Genomic DNA, 18,178 nt, shown 5'->3' with positions numbered 1-18,178 from the left:
CGCGTGAATATGGGGGAAAGTATTAAAAGTTATTTTTTTCTAATAGAATCTCACGATAATTAAGTAAAAAACTGACCAACAAGTGCTCCGCACTCATCATATAACTCACTCCTGTGCTTAGCAGAGACTTTGAGCATCAATATGTAACATGTAAAACACACAATTAGACATTGTGGTGACAATTTAAGTATTCAGTTATTCCATTCAGAGAAGCATATTTCAAATATTGAATATTAAGATACATAATATGAATACTTTCACGTTTGCTGATATGTTTTCCATACTAACTCATTCAGTTTAATTTCATTGTGGAAAAAGGTGTCATAATGCTGACTTAAATTCATTTTTTTATATTATTTATTTTGACTAATAATGAAAGTGTTAAACATGGACGCTAGAGCGCACTCTGCTGGACAAACTGAAACATTTCCTGCATTATTTGAATCATCAAAAGCATAAAACACTTTTAATGTTGAAATTGTAGTTCATGCATTAAATCGCATATTTAACTACTCCAATGTAAACCAAACACCACTTTAGCTCTGACATAATCAGACTTACATACACTACAGTGGCTCAGGGTAGCAGCTACAAGAGTAGTATAATGCTGAGGTATGAGAGTTTTCAAGGCTAACATGAGGAAGAGACCGAAAAAAGATGAACTTCAGAAGCAGCTCCTGGGAAATAATAGTCAGTAAAACTCTCCTGCAGTCAAATGTGGAACAGCAACACACACTAAAAAACAGCTAAATATAACAGTGATTCTCAGAGACAGAGCTTCAGGCAGCAGTGTCTCTTATTTACAGTCCTTATCTTTTGGATCAAAATACATTTTAATGGCTCAAATTCACAGAGAAAAATAGGTAAAATAAAAAAAAATGTCTTTTCACATATTGTGACAAAAATATTTAATTATACCTTTAATCTTTCTGTTTTTTATGCCATGCTAGCATTATTTCAGATATGTTGAACAAAACATGCGTATTCCTGGTATGAGACTAAACATCAAAGGAGATGTAAGGGTCACACTCCACAGGACAGTAAGATAAATCCACAAACACAGGCCGATGAAAAGGTGAAAAGCCCATTTTGTCTGTAAGCACCCCACTGTGAATCAAAGTGTTGCAGGGTAAATTAAAGCTGCTCTGAGTAAGAGAATGTTTGGGTGAAGTGACCTCTGTTAGGTTTGGCAGTGCGATGGAGGGATCCGAGGCACTGCTGAAGCCTTGGTGCTGCCTCAGGAAAGGATTCTGTTCATTTGCCGGGGACAGATGTGAATCAGATGGCTCACCAGCTCCACCTAGCTGCCGCTTGATGTCATTAATGCTGGAAACAGTGTGAGGAGTTGCATTGGACCATTGGTAGGAGGGGAGCAGGAAAGGTGCAGGGAGACGGTGGAGGGTTTTAGGGAAGAGGATGCTGGAGTAGATGGAGGAGCAGGTGGTGACATCAGTGACGGAGGAGCTCTGGACTTTGGTGGAGCTGTTGATGAAGTGCTCTGAGCTTCTAAGTGGGGAGTATTGATAAGAAGCCTGGAGACTACAGGTGCTCTGATAGCTGTCGTCATGATCAGGATTGCAGTTTAGCTGCTCACCGAGCAAAATGACCTCCGAGTATTTGATGTCAGGCTCCTGTGGTGCCATGAGTGGCTTCACACTCTGAAAAAGAGAAATATTACATTTTATGTTAGATCCAGAGTGCATAGAGAGTGCTATCACTGATGACACATAGACAAAAGAAAATGTTTCCAGATTCATAAAATGTACTCAGTTAATTTGGGTTACCTAAGGTAAATTCCCGATATCCCGACCTTGTCATTAAAACTAATAATATTTGATCATTCTGCAGCGTTTATCTAGCAACGACTCAAAAAATCAACTGTGTGAAGTCAAGATTTGACATTTGGAATGTCCCCAAATGTCATATTTCCACCCAATACCGGCCTCAAAATCCAAGATGCTCCACATCTTAACAGCAGAGAAAGGAATAATAATGTTCTGTTAGCATTCAGTGTATCATTAAATCAGCCATATGCCGTACAGTCTATCTGAAGATATGTGGCATGTGCATAATGCCTGGTTGTTCATACTGGTTTTTCTGAGTTGTTGTACAAGTTGAAAGTGATAATTTCTGGCTTCAACTTCCTCTAGACTGACCAGGTTCCACTTTCACAGTCCTAGCTACAACGCACTTAGCCACAAAGCCACCAGACTAATCTGAGAGATGTGTAGTGCTTTGCTAAGTGCATTTATCCTGGATCATATTCTGGTGTTTGGTTACACACAGGAAGAAGCTGCTTTATATCAAGCTTCAGCATCCCAAACAGTACATCATTTAATCAGAGTCGGGTTACCTCCACAGTGGTTTTAGGGGTCCAGCGGGACAAGCTGCTGCTGGATGGATCCGGAATGTCTTTAAATAACTTCCGCTGCACCCTGAACATCAAAAAATGATTAAAAAAAATTACAATCACAAATTTTCAGCCAGGATTCAGGCTTTGTGCCTATAAAACAATATAAATCTTACGTCTTACTCTTCACCAGGCAGGTCATTAGTACCAGTGCAAATACAGTGAGAAAGAGTGGAAGGACGACATACAGCACCATGGAGGTTTCATCAGAACCTTCACACACACACATACACAAAGCTGGGTTAAACAAAAAAACATTACATGTTTTTTAACTCTCTGTGTGTCATGTCTTCACCTATGTGAACATTAGCATGATTCCCAGGTACTCCAGCGCCGGCGTCAGTGTTGGCCTGCATAAAGATGTCATAATAACCGGGCATCAGATTCTGCAGTGTGTAGCGCTGAACATGGCTGGGCACAAATACCGCTGGATAAACAAGGAAAAGAAATTCAATAACTCACACAGTTTTAAAGTGATTTACAAATAAACAATGCTCAGGTAGGCGTCTCATGGCGAATCGCTCAGGTTTCAAGGATGCATGGTGTGAAATTCTCTGTATCCATAATAGCCAGAAGCAAGTTTTGGTCATTTTGTGTGACAGATTAAATAACCTTTTTAGAAGAGGTGATGCTGGATGTTTCAGGGAAGGGAACATTCACTTTGCTGACAGAATTACATGTGGCCACATTTTGTTTACGTTTACGGTTTGGTTAGGTCCTGCAAATTGATAGAAATCACCCCAGTGTACACAGAGACACTGTAGTTACACAGAAATGGTTATAAACTTGACTGATCCTGTCTGATTGTCAGGGATAATTGCTGGTTCTGAATAAAGAATGAAGCCTCTGTGCCAAGTGTGTAACTGCAGCTACTCTCTCATTATTTCTTTCTTCTTGCAGCTAACTAATCCTGCAAGTATGCCAGGAAAGACTCCTCTATAGACACATGGAAGCAACATAATAAATTTAAGCAAGTTGAACCTGTTCAGTGCAGTGACACTGTTTTATTATCTGTCTGTGGTTCATACTGACTGAGGTAAAGCCCCACCGTTTATCCTGAAAGGTGGAAAAAAAACATCACAGCTATTTTGTCCTCCTGTTCATACCAAGCCCTGTAAGGTGTCGAGTTGTTGCTTCAGTGCTCCACTCACTCTTTCCTGGTCGGTTTGTGCTTGTACAGTGGAGAGTGTAGTTGCGGATGAAGCCGTGACGCAGCTCCACAGGCACAAGACTCCAGCTGATCTCCACCCTGCTGCCGGAGATATGCTGCACGTTCACACTAGGACCAGCTGAGGGCGCTGTTTGTACAGAAAGAAAGGCAAATGATGCTGTGGAACCTCTTGTTATGAGAACAGCTCATATCTGATCAGAGTAAGATAGGGTTTGCATGATGTAGCGGAGCCGATGATGTCTCATCTGCTGATTTTCATCAGGGTGATCAGCACCAGCACAGATGAGGCAAGTTATAAATAAAATTGTTGCTGCAGTGCACATTAAGTCAGACACAGAAATCACCTTTTGGCTGCATGTGGTGAAGATGAGGTGATGATGCATTGATTCATTCACTTTTACACTGACCAAACAATCACCACTCCATCAAGCTGTCTGAGCGGTATAAGCTGCTTCTTCACAATTCCTTTGTTTACAATAAAAATATTACTTTACAACTTCTCATCACTAGTTTTTTTAACAACTTATTTCTGTGTGTAGTTTCTGTTCTCCATATTTTACAACTGTTGCCACATTAGTTGTTACCACATGTGCTTTTCAACTGAAATGATGCCAACATGATTTTCATTTTATGTTGCAATATTTGAAATCTATAGGTGGGATTTACCACTTCCCAAAACTAGATTACATACTTCCTTGTCGTGTATAGATGTATAGCGTCCTGTTTCGTGATGCTCCTTGTTCACCATATAGACATTTGACAGAAACAGAATAGCGCTCCATCGCCTTTAGTCCCTCTAGAACAAAGACAGCATTGGAAACACTTCAGACGTTATCACAGAGGTTAATATCTGACAAATTTCAGTTCCAAACAGTGTGTTGAATTACCGGTGATGACCAGTTTTGTGCATGAACTATTCAGCTTTTCCCAGTGTAGCATGCTGTTTGTCTCTCTGACAGCAGACCACTCCACAACGCAGCCGTCCAGTGACTGATTATCCGGAGCTGTCCATTGGACCTCCATTGTGTGGTCGTCCAGTGGACTTGCAGTGAGTTGGCTCGGTGGAGGCGGCTCTGAGGAGGTGAGAAAGACGCATTTATAGATCTGAAGGAATTCTTTTGAACAGTCATGCAATAATGAAGAAAGCAGGAGATTATAGAGGGGGGAGGAAAAATGTGTGAACACACCATTCAGATTTGCAGCCCCCTTATGACATCATTATGGGATGACTCAACCTTGCCTGGTACAATATGAACACCTGTGTTTCTGTTACCGGACATGTTTTTTTTCCTCAGGTTATCCATGCATGTCAAAGCTCATTAACATTGAAGCTACAAAAGTAAAACCTGTGTGTAATACATAAAGATTAACTACAGGTGTATTTGTGCTGAAACTTTGTAAGGACAAGCAAGACTTTTTAAAAGGAAAAACCTAAACGAACATGTGGCATCGATCGCACTTCAAAAGAACCACATGTTTTGCTTATGTTGTAAGCTTGAATAGTTATCCTTGTTTCTAACCATCTCTCCTTGATGCCATTCATGTTGAAAAGTGACAAAAGAAACCCTGACACAAGCTGCCTCTGCACACCTGGCTGATCAATGCGATCAACGGGCGTGATTATGATTAAAAACCTGTTTCAGTAGCACAAAGGCGTGGGGGATGGGATACAATCTGACAACTGCTTTGTTTTTGTCTTCATTCTCTCCACGTCTATCATCCACACACACTAATTTAGTTTTGATTTTAATTTCAAAAGCACTGCATCAGCCAGCTCTAACAGTACACATTACAGTACATATCACCTCCATCTTTATGCAGATGACAGCCAGGTTTACTTATCTATAAGCACTACCTGTTTCAGAGGCTCCAATGAGCCACACGTGGGCTTTTGGTGAGCTCCCTGCAGAGGTGGAGGCCGTCAGAGAGCAGGAGCTTCGTCCAACAGGGAGAAGCAGGCTACAGGACATATTTGTATGGCTCAGATCTCTGCAGCTCCCATGATCACTCAGGACCTGAGCATGTCCAGTCTGACAGGTCACGTTGTAGAAAAGAACTCTGCCATTGGCTAGAAGAGGAGGCAAAGGCTGATGCGAGAAAAGATAAAACAGAGAGTCAAAGTGAGTTTTTGTGTTATGATGGAAGATTTAATCAGACAATCGTGAGTCCCTCTGTGACAGTTTGTTTTCTTTCTGAAGCGGTCTAAGTTTTGTTCTCACTCTGAATCAAACCGCAGCACAATAAATGAGACATTTCAGGGACACATAAAAACAAATTAGGGACTGTGTGTGAGGAGGTGGTGATTAAAAACTAATTACAGCATTATTAACTCTGAAGCTCAAAGTGAAAGAAAATATAATTCCAGTTCCACATGATTCTAATACAATTTAACGCACACAAACCTTCCAAAACAGAGACACAAATCTCCATCCAGCCCCCACAGTCTGTTTCACCTGCCTCCAGAATACTGGTGCTGCTGATGGAGCTGTCATATCGAACAAATATAAACACATAATTAGACGACAGTGTTTCTGTATCAGCTACAGAGCACATCATTGCTATATGCTAGTACTTTAGCCCTACTGAGTATCATCTCCATGTCGTCTCACCATCCTCGCTTGTCCTTCCTTGAAGCGTGTTGCTCCACAGGCTCCATGGGCTCTCTGGGCCCAGGTAACGGTGGCGAAGCCGGATGATGTATGAGGTGTCAGGTCTGAACAAACAAGCCCGGAACCAGTAACCCATCACTGTCACATTTAAGACCTGAACACCGAGCTGTGTATGGAAGAGACATACAACACAGTGCACTGAGACTTCATGTTCATGCTATTTATTCATGGTGTATAATCCAAAGCAAGCCGCTCTGCTTAGACCCTGTTTTTTGTGTTACTCTGCCTGACTGTCTTTAAAGATCAATGGATGTTGGTGTGTCTTTGTCTGTCGGCAGCAAAGTTTTCAGAGTTTTGAGAAAAGTTATGTAAGAATAAACTCATTAATACTCATGTAGAAGCAGCTCACCTGCCCCACTGCTGTAACCTCAATTTGGGAATTCAGATTTCCGGCTTCAATTTCAGACTTAGACACCTGAAAGTCAGACAAGACACTGGTCTTGCTCCAGGTTACATTCAGACAGTGAGGCTTCCCTTTGACTGGCTCCACAGTTTTCAAAGTGACCGGAGGCAACATCACTGTGGAAGGAAGCAATTGGGGGGGCATAATGAGAGAGCGTAATAGACAAACAATCAGCTGCAAGGAGGAGAAAAGCACGATGGCCTCACCTTCTCTCCTCCCAGGCTGACATCGAGTTGTGGAGGAAATGTTACGGCTTCCGCTGTGTGCTATGACGGTGATGCAGAACTCGATCCTTGGGCTGCTAATTTTTATGGTGCAGTAAGTGTCAGTGGTGGTGCAGGTGAAGTTCTTTGTTGCAGAAGGCTCAAATCTACACACACACATACACATATCGTATATATCAACACAAAGTAATGTTGGTCATTACCCAAACTACAAATGGAAGAGATGCTATTTGCACACGAATGTGTGTGCAAATAATCTTGTGCTCATACACGCCAAGGAAAAAATATCAGCGTGACTTCACCATCTAATCAAAGCCACCATCAAAGCCTGACACAAATGTCACATTCAAAGCTGATTACGAACATTTGCATGCATGAAGCAGTGTGAATTCCAAACAAGCCTACAGACCAACATGCAAAAACACACCAGTTTGTTGTTTGTGAACACACTAATCCAATTTAACTGGATCATTATTTTAAGAAGTTACATTTTTGTATAAATAACACATAAAGTGTCTAACTCAGAGGAAATGCATTAGAAGGTAAGCTTATCTGTTTTAAAAATAAACTGAGCATGCCATGCCAGATATCAATAGTACATCAAAGACAATATCACACAGTCTGTTTCCTGTTCCGCAGAAATGTTTTTCAGCTAGGCCTTAGGGTGTTTTTACTGAAAATGAAAACACTTTGTCTTTCTATCTCTAATAACCAGGTCTCACTAACAAAAAAATAATAAATGATTTGACACTTATGAGCCAAATGCCTATATGATGATGGGTAGCACAAATTTCCATCAAATTAAAAGTGAGGTAACATCTGCAGAGCAACGAAAATTAAAATGTGTTTCTGGCCCACTAGTGAAGCCTGAAGATGCAGTGGGCCTTCAGAGAATTGTTTAAGAGCAAACATTCACGAGGCATCTGTATTCTGCATTCTTTTTCAGGAAACCTTACAAGGACTTCCTCTGGATGTGCAGGGTGTAGCGTGTCACAGGTGTGTCTCCGGGCTCCCAGAAGCAGGTGGTGTTACCCCGATACATGAATACACAGTGAGTCAGGTGTGGGGGTCGGGGGACGGCCCTGCATGTTGTACAGGAGGAGACTGGAGAGAGGACTGGAGATGGAGAAAAGAAGGGTTAAAGGCACAGAGAGGTAAATCATGTCATGTCATCATCATCAGAAGCTGATAGATAGATAGCATGTCATCCTGTCAAGATTGATCTTGTCATATCCTACGCCAGGTATTTGCCTTGAGGTTTCAACACACACTCAGACAAGACGAGACAAGATCTAGACATCGTTCAGCTTGGCATGCATCATTGATGAACATAATTATACAGGGTTCCTTGTTGTCTTTTTTAAAGAGAATGATGCATTGAACAGACTCCACATGAAACCCGCCGACAGGTGAAGTCAATATGAAGAGACAGTGTAGTGTTCAATATTGTGTTTTAACATAGTGAGTTCAATGATCACACAAAATCTGTTTAACTCTGACTGGGGTCTTACTATGTGAAGTTTTCACAAAACTTTACATAATTATTTTGAATACTGTGGCCGGTCGATTTATGTGATAAAACAGCTGAAAGATGCTTAAAGGTTTTGCTGTGCTGCACATTAACATACGCCTGTGCTAACACACTCATACTGAATGTTACCTAAGAGTCCTGCTGCCAGAAGGCAGGTCCACACTACAGCTGGGCTCAGCTCCATTAACACCATCCAATCATTCACATCCTCCCATCCTGCGATGCAGCTCCCCCATTCTGTAAAATATTCAGAATGACTTAAATCCGTCTCCTGCTTAGTCACATAAATTAGCCGTTTGTGTGACCGGTTCCTTTCTGTGTCTGGTTACAAAAACACAATATGTATTTCAGGTGTGAGTTTTTACAGTAAGTAGTTAAGACTCTGACTCAGTGTGTTGGAGCAACAACACAAAAGGGTCACACAGAGGTTATTGTTTTTTTAGAGAAAGTTTCCAGAGCCTAAATGCTTACAGCAACATGCACAGTTATGCACAGAATTCCAAAAAACACACAAACAAACAAACACTGTAAATAAATGAGTAATATTAAAAAATAATTAATGTTCATGCTTAAATACATATTTCTCTCCAAAAACTGCAAAACATAATGGACAATTTCTCTCTTCCTTTTTACTGCATAACATATATAACTATAACATATAATTTTTTTTATAATTCATGTCATTTATTTAGGTGAACAATCAGGTTGTCATCAATATCATTAGATGTAATGGACAAATGATGAATTGTTGTACAGCAGCCTTAAAATAAAATAAATCTGTCCTTCACATTCTTTATAAGCTGAACCTTAAATAATACGCAAAACAACATAACACTGGACTGAATCAATCCCTGAATCAACACGTGATTCTTTTTGTTTGTTTACTTACGAGCTTTTAAAACACTCTATTCCTTCAGCGATTTAAAGTTATAAAACGCCAGCAACGCCGTCATTGAAACTTTCTGCCAGATGTTTGCGCGTAAAATCCAAAAGTCCGCTTACCGCTGAGGAGCTTGGCCAACACACGTCTCAGATCATCCACAGCGACTGCGCAAACTCAGAGAGCTCTCAACTCTTGACAAACACATCTGTACCGCCCCGCTGTGTGTCAGTAACCTCGCGGTTTTAAGGCTGAGGTTCGAGGTTCCTGGAAGGATCGTAAGAAATTTGCGCACAATTACACAATAAAAGTGTAAAACAGGGAAGTGAGTGAATGTCCTCCACAAACTTTATTGACATCTCACGTGAGGAATTCATTGCTGAATTTTTTTATTTTCTACTGGTGTTAATGGTTTTTCAGCGTTGCACAGTAAAGCTGACTCACTGTCTCATGTTAGCAGCTTAAAACAATAAATAGGATGACTGGTACAGGATGCAGGACTGCAGGCTGTCTCAGAGCAATTTCAGCTGTAGTTAAGAATACCTCCCCAGCTGTTTGTTTTAGTTTATGGTTTAATTATGAAGCAAGTCGTGTTGTCACTCTGTTACCACACCAACACACAATTTCACATGTAAAATGCTCCACAAGAGGTGCGGAAAATGAGAATGATCAACACTTCAGTAGACGTCACTCCTTCTATTTTGAGCTGCATTTACGAGGCAGAGGTAAAGAGAGTTGCTGGATTCGAGGAGAGGGGCTGGCGGAGCGGGCTGCCCGGCTGACCACATATGGGTTGTAGCCCTCGAACAGAGCCTTCCTCTCTTTGGGGCTGGACAGGTCAAGAAGTCTCTGGCTGGCTGCATAGTTCCTAGCTGCACTGGACACAGGCCAGCATGCTGAGCGCCCCTCTTTGAAGCTGGGGTGGTCATGCTTTGGTGCTGGGAAATCAAACAAAACAATGCACTCTAAAAAAAAAGAAACCAATTAGGCAATAACTGAAAGTCCACAACAGACAAACAGACTTACTGGCAAGTAGCTCTATGTGTGCAGACGCTTTTGAGGGAAAGTGGGTCAGGGGTAGGGGTCTGGATTTGTGACTGGAACCCTTTGGAAGCTGCCTTTGTTTTGGTTGGGCAAGCTGACAAATTCGTGAGGTGGCAACCGCTGTCTGGGTCCCTCTGCTTAACTAGTCACATTCAGGTCATGAGGGAAATTTGATTACAACCACAACCTAGACGATATTTAGGTTTTAATCATCTTTGAACTATTCCCAGTCAAATCTGTCTCAATACAAACACAGTTGGCTTTAAAAGATTGTGTGAAAGGTGATGAAAGCTACCAGCCTCCCCATGATGTCCAACATGCTCAGCAGTTTTTCAGGATGTGGTGTGTTACTCACTGGGGCCAAAAGTGGGCGGTCTGGCTGCCAGCCAGCTGCAGGGACCCGAGGCTGAGCCAGACTGCACAACCGTCTGGATGGAATGGCCTGGAGAGCCCACTGACTCACCTCCCATATAGGAGAAACTCTACAGAAGGAAAGACAACAGCAGCAAGACGAGGACAAGAAAGGAAAGGGGGACAAAAAGAGAGGACAGGACAGTTAACGGCCACAGGGTAAGGGAGGAGACAGGATGGATAAAAAAAACACCCACATTCAAACCACAGACAGGTGTGAGATGAATAATAACCTTAATATCAACAGGTGTGTCAGTATGTGACGTTGATGTGCACGTTGATAAACCCGTTAAAAACCGCAGACATTTGTTTATTAGACATCTCAACCAAAAACCCATTAAACCCCTCCGTATACAATGGCATATTTTGCTTTGAAGTTGTGGAATAGTGGTGGAATTCTACAGCAAAAAACAAAAATGCAAACGAGTGTTTGTCTATTCAAACCTGTGGCCAAACAACCATCAGATAAATAAACTCAGGTGTCCCAAACAAACAAACCCTCAGTGAAAGCATCATCACTCCATAGTGCTACTAGTGGTCAAAAACACCACATGGTACCTTTAGAGTCCGGAAAATAATAACTGAGTGACAATAGTCTCTTATACTTACGTGACTTGAGCGTAGATCTTTTTACTTCTACTTAAATCCAACCAGCGAGGGGTTAACTCTGTTGAAAACAAGGGGGGAAATTAGGGTTAGTGTGATGAGAAGGGAAAATAGGGGAAAGTAAGTGAGACGCACCGACTGTAGTAGTGGATCCTGATCTTGTTGGTGGCAGCTTATCCAGCCAGTAAACAGAGCGACTGGAAAACAGAAAAACAAAAAAAAGAGAAATGCTCACTCAGATAAAGGAGAGGACAACATAAAGACAGAGAAGGTTCAGGGTGTTGGTGAGGCCTACCGGTCTGGATATCTGAGGTGGTTGGGTTTAGGTTGAGAGAGCTGCTGAATCCGGGTTGCCATGGAAACAAGCTACTTGGAAAACCAGTAAGAAATAGTTCTTAGTTACTACAATGGTACCGACTGACAGTTTACTTATCCTGTCCAGATGCATCACTGTGTGGTACAGAGCCTGCACCACCACCTGCAGGAAGATGCTTCATCGCATAGTGAGAGCAGCTGAGAGGATCATTGGCATACTTCTCCCCTCCCTCCCAAGTCCTCTGTGAAGCCTCGGGGCCAGGGCCAGCAGACTGAGAGATGGCTTCATCCACCAGGCTGACAGGAAGCTGAACTCTCTCCCTGCTTGGCCCCCACCTTCCCCCTCTTCCCCCTACATAAGAACCCCGACCCCTGTGTTTTTCTCTCATTTGCCATCACTAATAACACAAATGTCCCTTTCCTGAACCTCTTGCACCTCTTGTCCAAGAGGCACAAACAATTCAATTTATGTATGGATCACAACTCATGGCTGAATAAATCAATAAATAGTTGCCGTATTTACCTGTTGTCGGTCCGTCCCTATGGTGACACAAACACCTGCCCGTTGCTATCGTATCAGGTGTCAGTTCACCAAAGATGTCCAGTGCAACACAAGAGAACGTCTCTGCTGTCCTTGTTCACAACTACATTGGTGGAAAGGATTCTAAAAGAAGCGCCAGAGTGAGCACTCCCTCTTAGTTGCAATCATCTACACATTAAAGTTTTATTTTTAGACATATATGGATGACTATTCATCCTTTTAACTGGTGTAAATTTTTAGAATAGTGTACCTTTTGGTCTTTCTATGTTGAGAGAGCAGAGGACAAACTACAAATGTAGCTCTTAGCGTAAGTTCAATCAGGAAAACAGGAAAACTCTGTTTCATATCATTCACCATCTATCCCTCTCAGCTTCCCTAATCTCTTCTATCTCTCACTCCACTGCTCCCACTCTCTCTTCCACTCACTTAGTCCTCCCTCACCAATCAGCTGCGGCCTTCTGTCCCTCTCCTGACCAATCACAGCTTAGCATGAAATTTAAAAGTCTTTGTCTCTTTTCCAGCCGTCTTCTGATCGAACCTGGCAACCCTCCTCCACCCCAAGCCCCACCAGATTCACACCAGTTCAGGCCTCCTATCTCCTGCCCTCCAACTCCCCACCACCACCAGGTCTAGTCCCCGGGCGGGTCTTCTGATCCAGCGGCCTCTTCTCTTGCGCCCCCCCCCCTTTTCGGATGTGGTCTTCACGACGCGGTCTAGGACGCCAATGCACATTCAAATTTGTACTTGATAAATCTTTCTCGTTCAGTTCTTAGCTTAAGTTATTAAGACAACAATAAAAAAAATCATTCAGTGCACAAACGATTTGAAAACAGACAACACCTTTATTTTCAACAAACATTTAAAATCTTATAAAACAGCACAGTAAATAAACTACCAAAGCTTTTCTGTAATAATCATGACCACAAAGCCACAAGCCTTTATAATACTGTAATTGTTAGTCTATAAACTAGTATTGCAAGGAGTTTTGCTGTGACACGTCATCATGCTGTGACATTATTCTGTCACTGTGATGCATGACGAACTGAGAACACACAGCTACAGCTTCATTTTAATATTTTTAACCCTGCCGATCTCTGAATATGTAGTGTTTGGTTTATATGGTAATTAACACTTACGGGATAATAACAATGTTGTTTGTAGATACAGCAACTGCATTTTCAACTATCAAATCCTCACCTTAAACTAGATTATTGGCACAAGCTACCACCACTATTATCCTTTCAGTGCATGACAGTAACAGAGACACATCTCCATGCAATATTATATAAATTCTACTGTCTCAAGACTTTCTCTCCTTGACCTAAAAGTACTCAGCTACCAATCATATAACCAATGATGGCTGATTTGTATGAGTCCATGGCATTAAAATGCAGGGGTTTCAGTGATGATACCATTTCACAGGTTCATGAGGCACTGAGCTCTCTTATTATAAGCTGCCAGTGTAGATACTGGGATTATGTTAAAAGATAAAAAAGGAAAAACGATGGCACAAAGCAGTCCAATCTCTTGTAAGCAGTTCAAGGTAGAATGGCAGTGGAAAAAGCATGAAGCAGTAAGGTAGAAATAGGTAAATAGTGAGTCTATATGGTATTCAGTAGCACCAGGAGAAACATATGTGTGTCAAGGTCAGAGAGTCTGCACTATGACAGGATACAGTAATGACATGTGCTCGGCTCCTCTGATTGGCAGTTTGTGTGTAGTGTAGTAGTGGATGACCTCCGGAATGGTGAGGAAGGGGGGGCTGTTCTCCCCGAGGACGTAGCGGCCATCCGCAGACTGAGTGAACTTCATGTGCATGAAACCTTTGCAGCTCCTGGCAGCCAGAGAGAGACAGATGTATCATTGTTGAAACATTCACAAAACTAACAGTATCAGGAATCACATGCTGTATTCTGAGAACACATGACGTCACAGTTAGCCTCTTACAGGATTGCATTTTTAATATTATAACAAGTGGGACATTTCTGTGCCCAATGAAAAACCCTAAAGCGGTTAAAAACACATAAAGTCCCCTCAGTGCTGCATGTCCAACATTTCCTGAGTTGGTAGCAAAATTGTTTGGGGGTACTGCATGAGTTGCAGTCAGTGGACATGAGCACACAGCCTGTGAGTGTGATTCTGTGCCAGTTAACAGCAACCACTTCTCCAAATAGTAGATATCCCCAGCATGCACAGGGCCTACTTCAAAACACCTGCTTTCATGGTGAAGGCAGACATCAACACTCACAGAGACAAAAAAGGGGTGTCGGGGTTGAAAACTGCAGCATAAGTCAAATGACTGTGTGGGAACAGAAGAGGAATTAAGAGCAGCCCAAAGGCTTAAATCTGACAAGCCTCTCTCACTACCCACAGGCAACAATACCCAAATAAGGGAAAAACTGGATCAGACAATTTTGGAATCAGCACAGTACAGTGAAGTACACTAGGGACCTACTCCCCTTTAAGACACTGCAGTGTGCAGTGATATTTGAAAATGTTTTTGATTCAGTAGAGCTTATTAGTAAAGATTGAGACAGGTGAGACCAGAACAAAACGGTGCTACAGAGAGGGACAAAGAGTATGTCTACCTGAGGGAGAGGGAGTAGTCATTCCGGCAGGTCTGGCTGTTCCTCACCAGGTAAGAGCTCTCCTTGCACAGAGTGAGCAGTTTCTCTGCGTCTGAGCGGCTCAAGGCTCCATGGTACCATCTGCAGGCAGCCGGGAGGATGACAGCAAATATACAGATGTAAATATTTTCACATTATGTAATAAGGTTTTTGAATGTTGTGTGTGTGAGATCCTTGGTGTGAATGTTTGTAGCTGAAGCAACCCTGTCTTTTCTGGCAAATATGCGTCTCGTTTTTTTCCCCCACTGGTTACCCTTGGGAAGCTTTGGAAGCTGACTGTTTGACAAATTAATACATGTGCAGACATGAGAAGTATGAGCAATCCCTAATTAAATCAACCGCACTTTGATAGAGCTCTGTTGCTGCAAGAAAGACATCAAGTCATGGTGTCTCTGCAAGGCATCAAAGCCTGTTGCTTGACTTTTGAATCACTGAACACATTTCTGATCCAAACAGGCTGGGTGGTGCACAGAAGCTGATATTTGCAAGATGCCATTCAGCACAGTGCACCATGTGAAACCATGGACCGTTTTCTTTTCAAAAAAAGCAGCCTTTAATTTCAGCTTCTATGAGGAGTCAAAGAGCTCCATAACTTGCCGGGCAGCTGACAACAATACATTTTGTCCCAGATCTGGAACTTAAACAAAATGAGGCACTGCCAAAGAGACCCTAACTCCTTTTAATAGAACAGGAAAAATATTTTAAAACATTTTGCATATCCACTTACACTTGATTCTCCAGAGGCAGACATGGATCCACTCTTTCTCCCAGGAGAGAAGGAGTGTCACCAACAAGACGAAGAGTCGAGTCTGATGCGGTAGATGTAGTGACAGTCTTAGTTAGCCTGCTCTGTTCAGACTGAGCTCGTGTGCGCTCCCTTTCTGCCCCTTCAAACTGAACTATGGCCAGAACGAGGAAAAATGTGAGGTTTAAAAATGATCAGAGACAGATTTAGTAGAAAGGTGTATGCAACAAGTTAATGGATTTTACCTGCCAGAGCTTTTGAGATGTTGTCCTTCTTCCACTCCCAGGGCTGGTCGTATTCATCAGCTGGCCTCTCATCATCCTGAGGCAGCCTGCTCTCCCTGCTGTCTATCAGGCCAAGCCCTCCATCAGCCATCTGAGGCTGCTGCTGCTGTTGTGCTGGTTGAATAGCTCTATGGTGTGGACGTGTTTTCTCCTCATATGGGTTATCGTATAACTGGCCACCATCTCCGCTCCCCGACCTGTGAGTCATCTTGCTGTGCTGAAGTTCTGCAAAGTACATGAAAAGAGTAAACAATGACTAAGCCTGCCCATCTGTATAAACAAACAAACACATTGCTGGTTGCTTACATACCCAACATGCTACTAATTGACCATTCATATAATTTTAACCAGATACAGATTTAGGATATAATTAACCTGAAATTATCCGCTGGGCCTCAAATGGTTCCATATAGCTGCAGCGGTCTGTGGGTACAGATTTGGGTTCCCAGTTTGGTCTTGGGTCCGGACGCGCATCAAATGGATCAGAGTAGTCTGTGTCAGCGTCTGATGCTGCTGGGGCAGAGGGAACGACCTGGACAGGATTATAAATTAAAAATAATAATAGAAAATAAAAATTGAGGGAGAGAAATGTTTAAAAGTGAAGCACGGGACAAAAACACTGCTTACAGGCTCTTCTTGAACAGTCACAGGACTCAAAGGGATTTTACAACGACCAAACTCCTGAGAGTCCACTTTAATTAGTCTGTGTTTTGGAGAGACAACCTTGACCTGAACAGAACACATGCACACAAAACATTAGGTTGCAACTGAACCATTAAGGATTATAAATGATGGGTGTAAGCATGCGCATATCATACCTCTACTCCATTAGGCAGCACTGAACCAAAGGCAGGGAAAGAGGGAAGGCTCACTGTAGCACTACAGGAGTTGAATCCACCATTCTGGTGCTCCTTAGAGTGTTGGTACGGGTCCTCAAAGTCCAGCTCCTTCTGAGCTCTGTAGGCCCTCAAAATTTCACTCTCACTGTAATCTGGCCTTGGGGGCTGTGGAGGATCACGCCTGCTGCCAAAGTTAAGGTAGTCCTTCAGCCACTTTGCCATGGATCTGTGGATGGACACAGTGATTCAGGACCCTCCATGTTGAGATCACAGATAAGACAGTTTTATTCAGGCAGTGTCTGGTGCTAAGTATGCTATCTTAAAACGAGCATCTTATCATGTAATAACACTTCATCATTGTTTGTAAGTGATTGTATGACAGCTATTGTATAGTTAAGCGTACTCAACAGGTTCTGCGATATTAATACACATTTATAACAGCATACAGTTAGCTAGTTAGCCAGCTAACTGTGCAAATCTCAGGAACGACTGACAAAAGCTAGTTAGCATTAAAGGGTAAATAAAAGCGTATTAATCAATCATTGTACCATTGTACTGAATCAAAGGGTAGCATTTACTCGTTATTATCACTACCAAGATGAGTAGTAGACTAGTCTTATTGAATTAAATGTAACAAAAAGAAAAAGAAAAGCTAACAGTTAACGTATAAACAAGCTTCATAAATGTGTCCAAGTAAAGTTAGCTAAGTTAGCTGGATCGTGGCTAACACCGAAGCGTCCTATTAACGCAAACTGCTAACGTTACTTCTACAAGCTCACCCTCTTTCTGCTCATTGACGGTTCCCCGTTCCAGTTATGTCTTTCTAGTTACCATCCGGCACTTCGTATCAGCGTAGTCCGGACTAAAAATAAAACAGACATTCATGAAATCCGCTTTTTGTGCCAAGCGGGTCAGACGAGACTGTGGAGTCTCCGACACAACACACTCGGTGCTGGCACAACGGACTGCCTTAAAGGGGAGTGCGGAGGGATATTTTTAGTGGGTCGACACTAAAACCTGTGACGTTACGCTGCCAAATCCACAGATTAAATCCCTTTGTCCTCCAAAATCACTTTTAATATAATTCAGTGACATTGTTGCATATTATTATAATACCCAGTAGGCCGAGATACAGTCATTAAGCTGGACGACATTCTCATAGTACACATAGTTACATATATACTGATTATCTGACATTATAAAATTATAAAATTCAGGTATATTTAAAATGCATGACTGCTTCTTTTTGTAAAAATAGTGTTTATACATATAGGATTTAACCATGACTATCAGATAATTCTGATTAAAAAAGGTGAAATATTTCCCTTCAATGCATAATGTAAAAAAAAAATGTAAAAAGTAAAAACAGTAACATTTTGTAAATATTGTACTTAAATTGGTTTGTATAAATCAACAGATTCTTGTTTCTCTGATGCAGATGTACACTCAGGGAATATTGCAGTTGAGCATCACAAAAA

General features: G+C 42.0%; 3 protein-coding genes across 6 annotated transcripts; all 3 read right to left on the bottom strand.

Annotated features, from left to right (window-relative positions):
• Positions 1-438: 438 nt before the first annotated feature.
• On the bottom strand, positions 439-9,502 carry LOC114428068 (interleukin-6 receptor subunit beta). Of its 4 annotated transcripts, none has more exons than XM_028396392.1 (15): positions 9,411-9,502; positions 8,538-8,645; positions 7,834-7,993; positions 6,860-7,023; positions 6,600-6,769; positions 6,191-6,356; positions 5,984-6,066; positions 5,437-5,668; positions 4,469-4,654; positions 4,273-4,377; positions 3,517-3,708; positions 2,706-2,837; positions 2,527-2,623; positions 2,354-2,435; positions 439-1,658 (listed from the first exon to the last, which is right to left on the bottom strand). In XM_028396392.1, the coding sequence occupies exons 2-15, from the start codon at positions 8,599-8,601 to the stop codon at positions 999-1,001; spliced, it is 2,493 nt and encodes an 830-aa protein (XP_028252193.1). In that variant the 5' UTR covers positions 8,602-8,645; positions 9,411-9,502; the 3' UTR covers positions 439-998. The 4 variants fall into 4 exon arrangements, with proteins under 4 accessions (XP_028252193.1, XP_028252195.1, XP_028252194.1 ...); XM_028396394.1 differs by having other exon boundaries at positions 3,562-3,708; XM_028396393.1 differs by having other exon boundaries at positions 9,298-9,432.
• Positions 9,503-9,739: 237 nt separating this feature from the next.
• Positions 9,740-11,706, bottom strand: spmap2 (sperm microtubule associated protein 2). Its single transcript, XM_028396007.1, has 6 exons — positions 11,645-11,706; positions 11,485-11,546; positions 11,353-11,410; positions 10,688-10,814; positions 10,315-10,474; positions 9,740-10,226 (listed from the first exon to the last, which is right to left on the bottom strand). Exons 1-6 carry the CDS (start codon positions 11,704-11,706, stop codon positions 9,985-9,987), a joined length of 711 nt encoding a protein of 236 aa, XP_028251808.1. The 3' UTR covers positions 9,740-9,984.
• A 1,321-nt stretch (positions 11,707-13,027) lies between these two features.
• Positions 13,028-17,656, bottom strand: LOC114428137 (SH2 domain-containing adapter protein F-like). The gene is made up of 8 exons (XM_028396485.1): positions 17,480-17,656; positions 16,680-16,926; positions 16,489-16,590; positions 16,237-16,393; positions 15,823-16,086; positions 15,560-15,731; positions 14,794-14,913; positions 13,028-14,039 (listed from the first exon to the last, which is right to left on the bottom strand). Exons 2-8 carry the CDS (start codon positions 16,920-16,922, stop codon positions 13,853-13,855), a joined length of 1,245 nt encoding a protein of 414 aa, XP_028252286.1. The 5' UTR covers positions 16,923-16,926; positions 17,480-17,656; the 3' UTR covers positions 13,028-13,852.
• Positions 17,657-18,178: the final 522 nt, after the last annotated feature.

The sequence above is a fragment of the Parambassis ranga genome, chromosome 22, assembly GCF_900634625.1.
Source record: "Parambassis ranga chromosome 22, fParRan2.1, whole genome shotgun sequence".
Classification (NCBI taxonomy): domain Eukaryota; kingdom Metazoa; phylum Chordata; class Actinopteri; family Ambassidae; genus Parambassis; species Parambassis ranga.
The sequence above is the reverse complement of the archived record's forward strand: the minus strand, read 5'-3'. Positions and strand labels throughout refer to the sequence as shown.

Bases quoted from the DNA above. Each gene is read 5' to 3' on its own strand.
- LOC114428137 (XM_028396485.1), bottom strand. From the start codon at position 16,922: ATGGCAAAGTGGCTGAAGGACTACCTTAACTTTGGCAGCAGGCGTGAT. The intron at 16,394-16,488 runs GTAAGCAGTGTT...AATCCTGTCCAG, and splicing joins TGACTGTTCAAGAAGAGCCT to GTCGTTCCCTCTGCCCCAGC. The intron at 14,040-14,793 runs GTAGACATACTC...TCTGGCTGCCAG, and splicing joins GACTACTCCCTCTCCCTCAG to GAGCTGCAAAGGTTTCATGC.
- LOC114428068 (XM_028396392.1), bottom strand. From the start codon at position 8,601: ATGGTGTTAATGGAGCTGAGCCCAGCTGTAGTGTGGACCTGCCTTCTG. The intron at 6,067-6,190 runs GTGAGACGACAT...TCGATATGACAG, and splicing joins AGGAAGGACAAGCGAGGATG to CTCCATCAGCAGCACCAGTA. The intron at 2,436-2,526 runs GTAAGATTTATA...TTTGATGTTCAG, and splicing joins TGCCTGGTGAAGAGTAAGAC to GGTGCAGCGGAAGTTATTTA.
- spmap2 (XM_028396007.1), bottom strand. From the start codon at position 11,706: ATGGCAACCCGGATTCAGCAGCTCTCTCAACCTAAACCCAACCACCTC. The intron at 11,547-11,644 runs GTAGGCCTCACC...TCTGTTTTCCAG, and splicing joins CACCTCAGATATCCAGACCG to TCGCTCTGTTTACTGGCTGG. The intron at 10,475-10,687 runs GTGAGTAACACA...GAATGTGACTAG, and splicing joins ACCGCCCACTTTTGGCCCCA to TTAAGCAGAGGGACCCAGAC.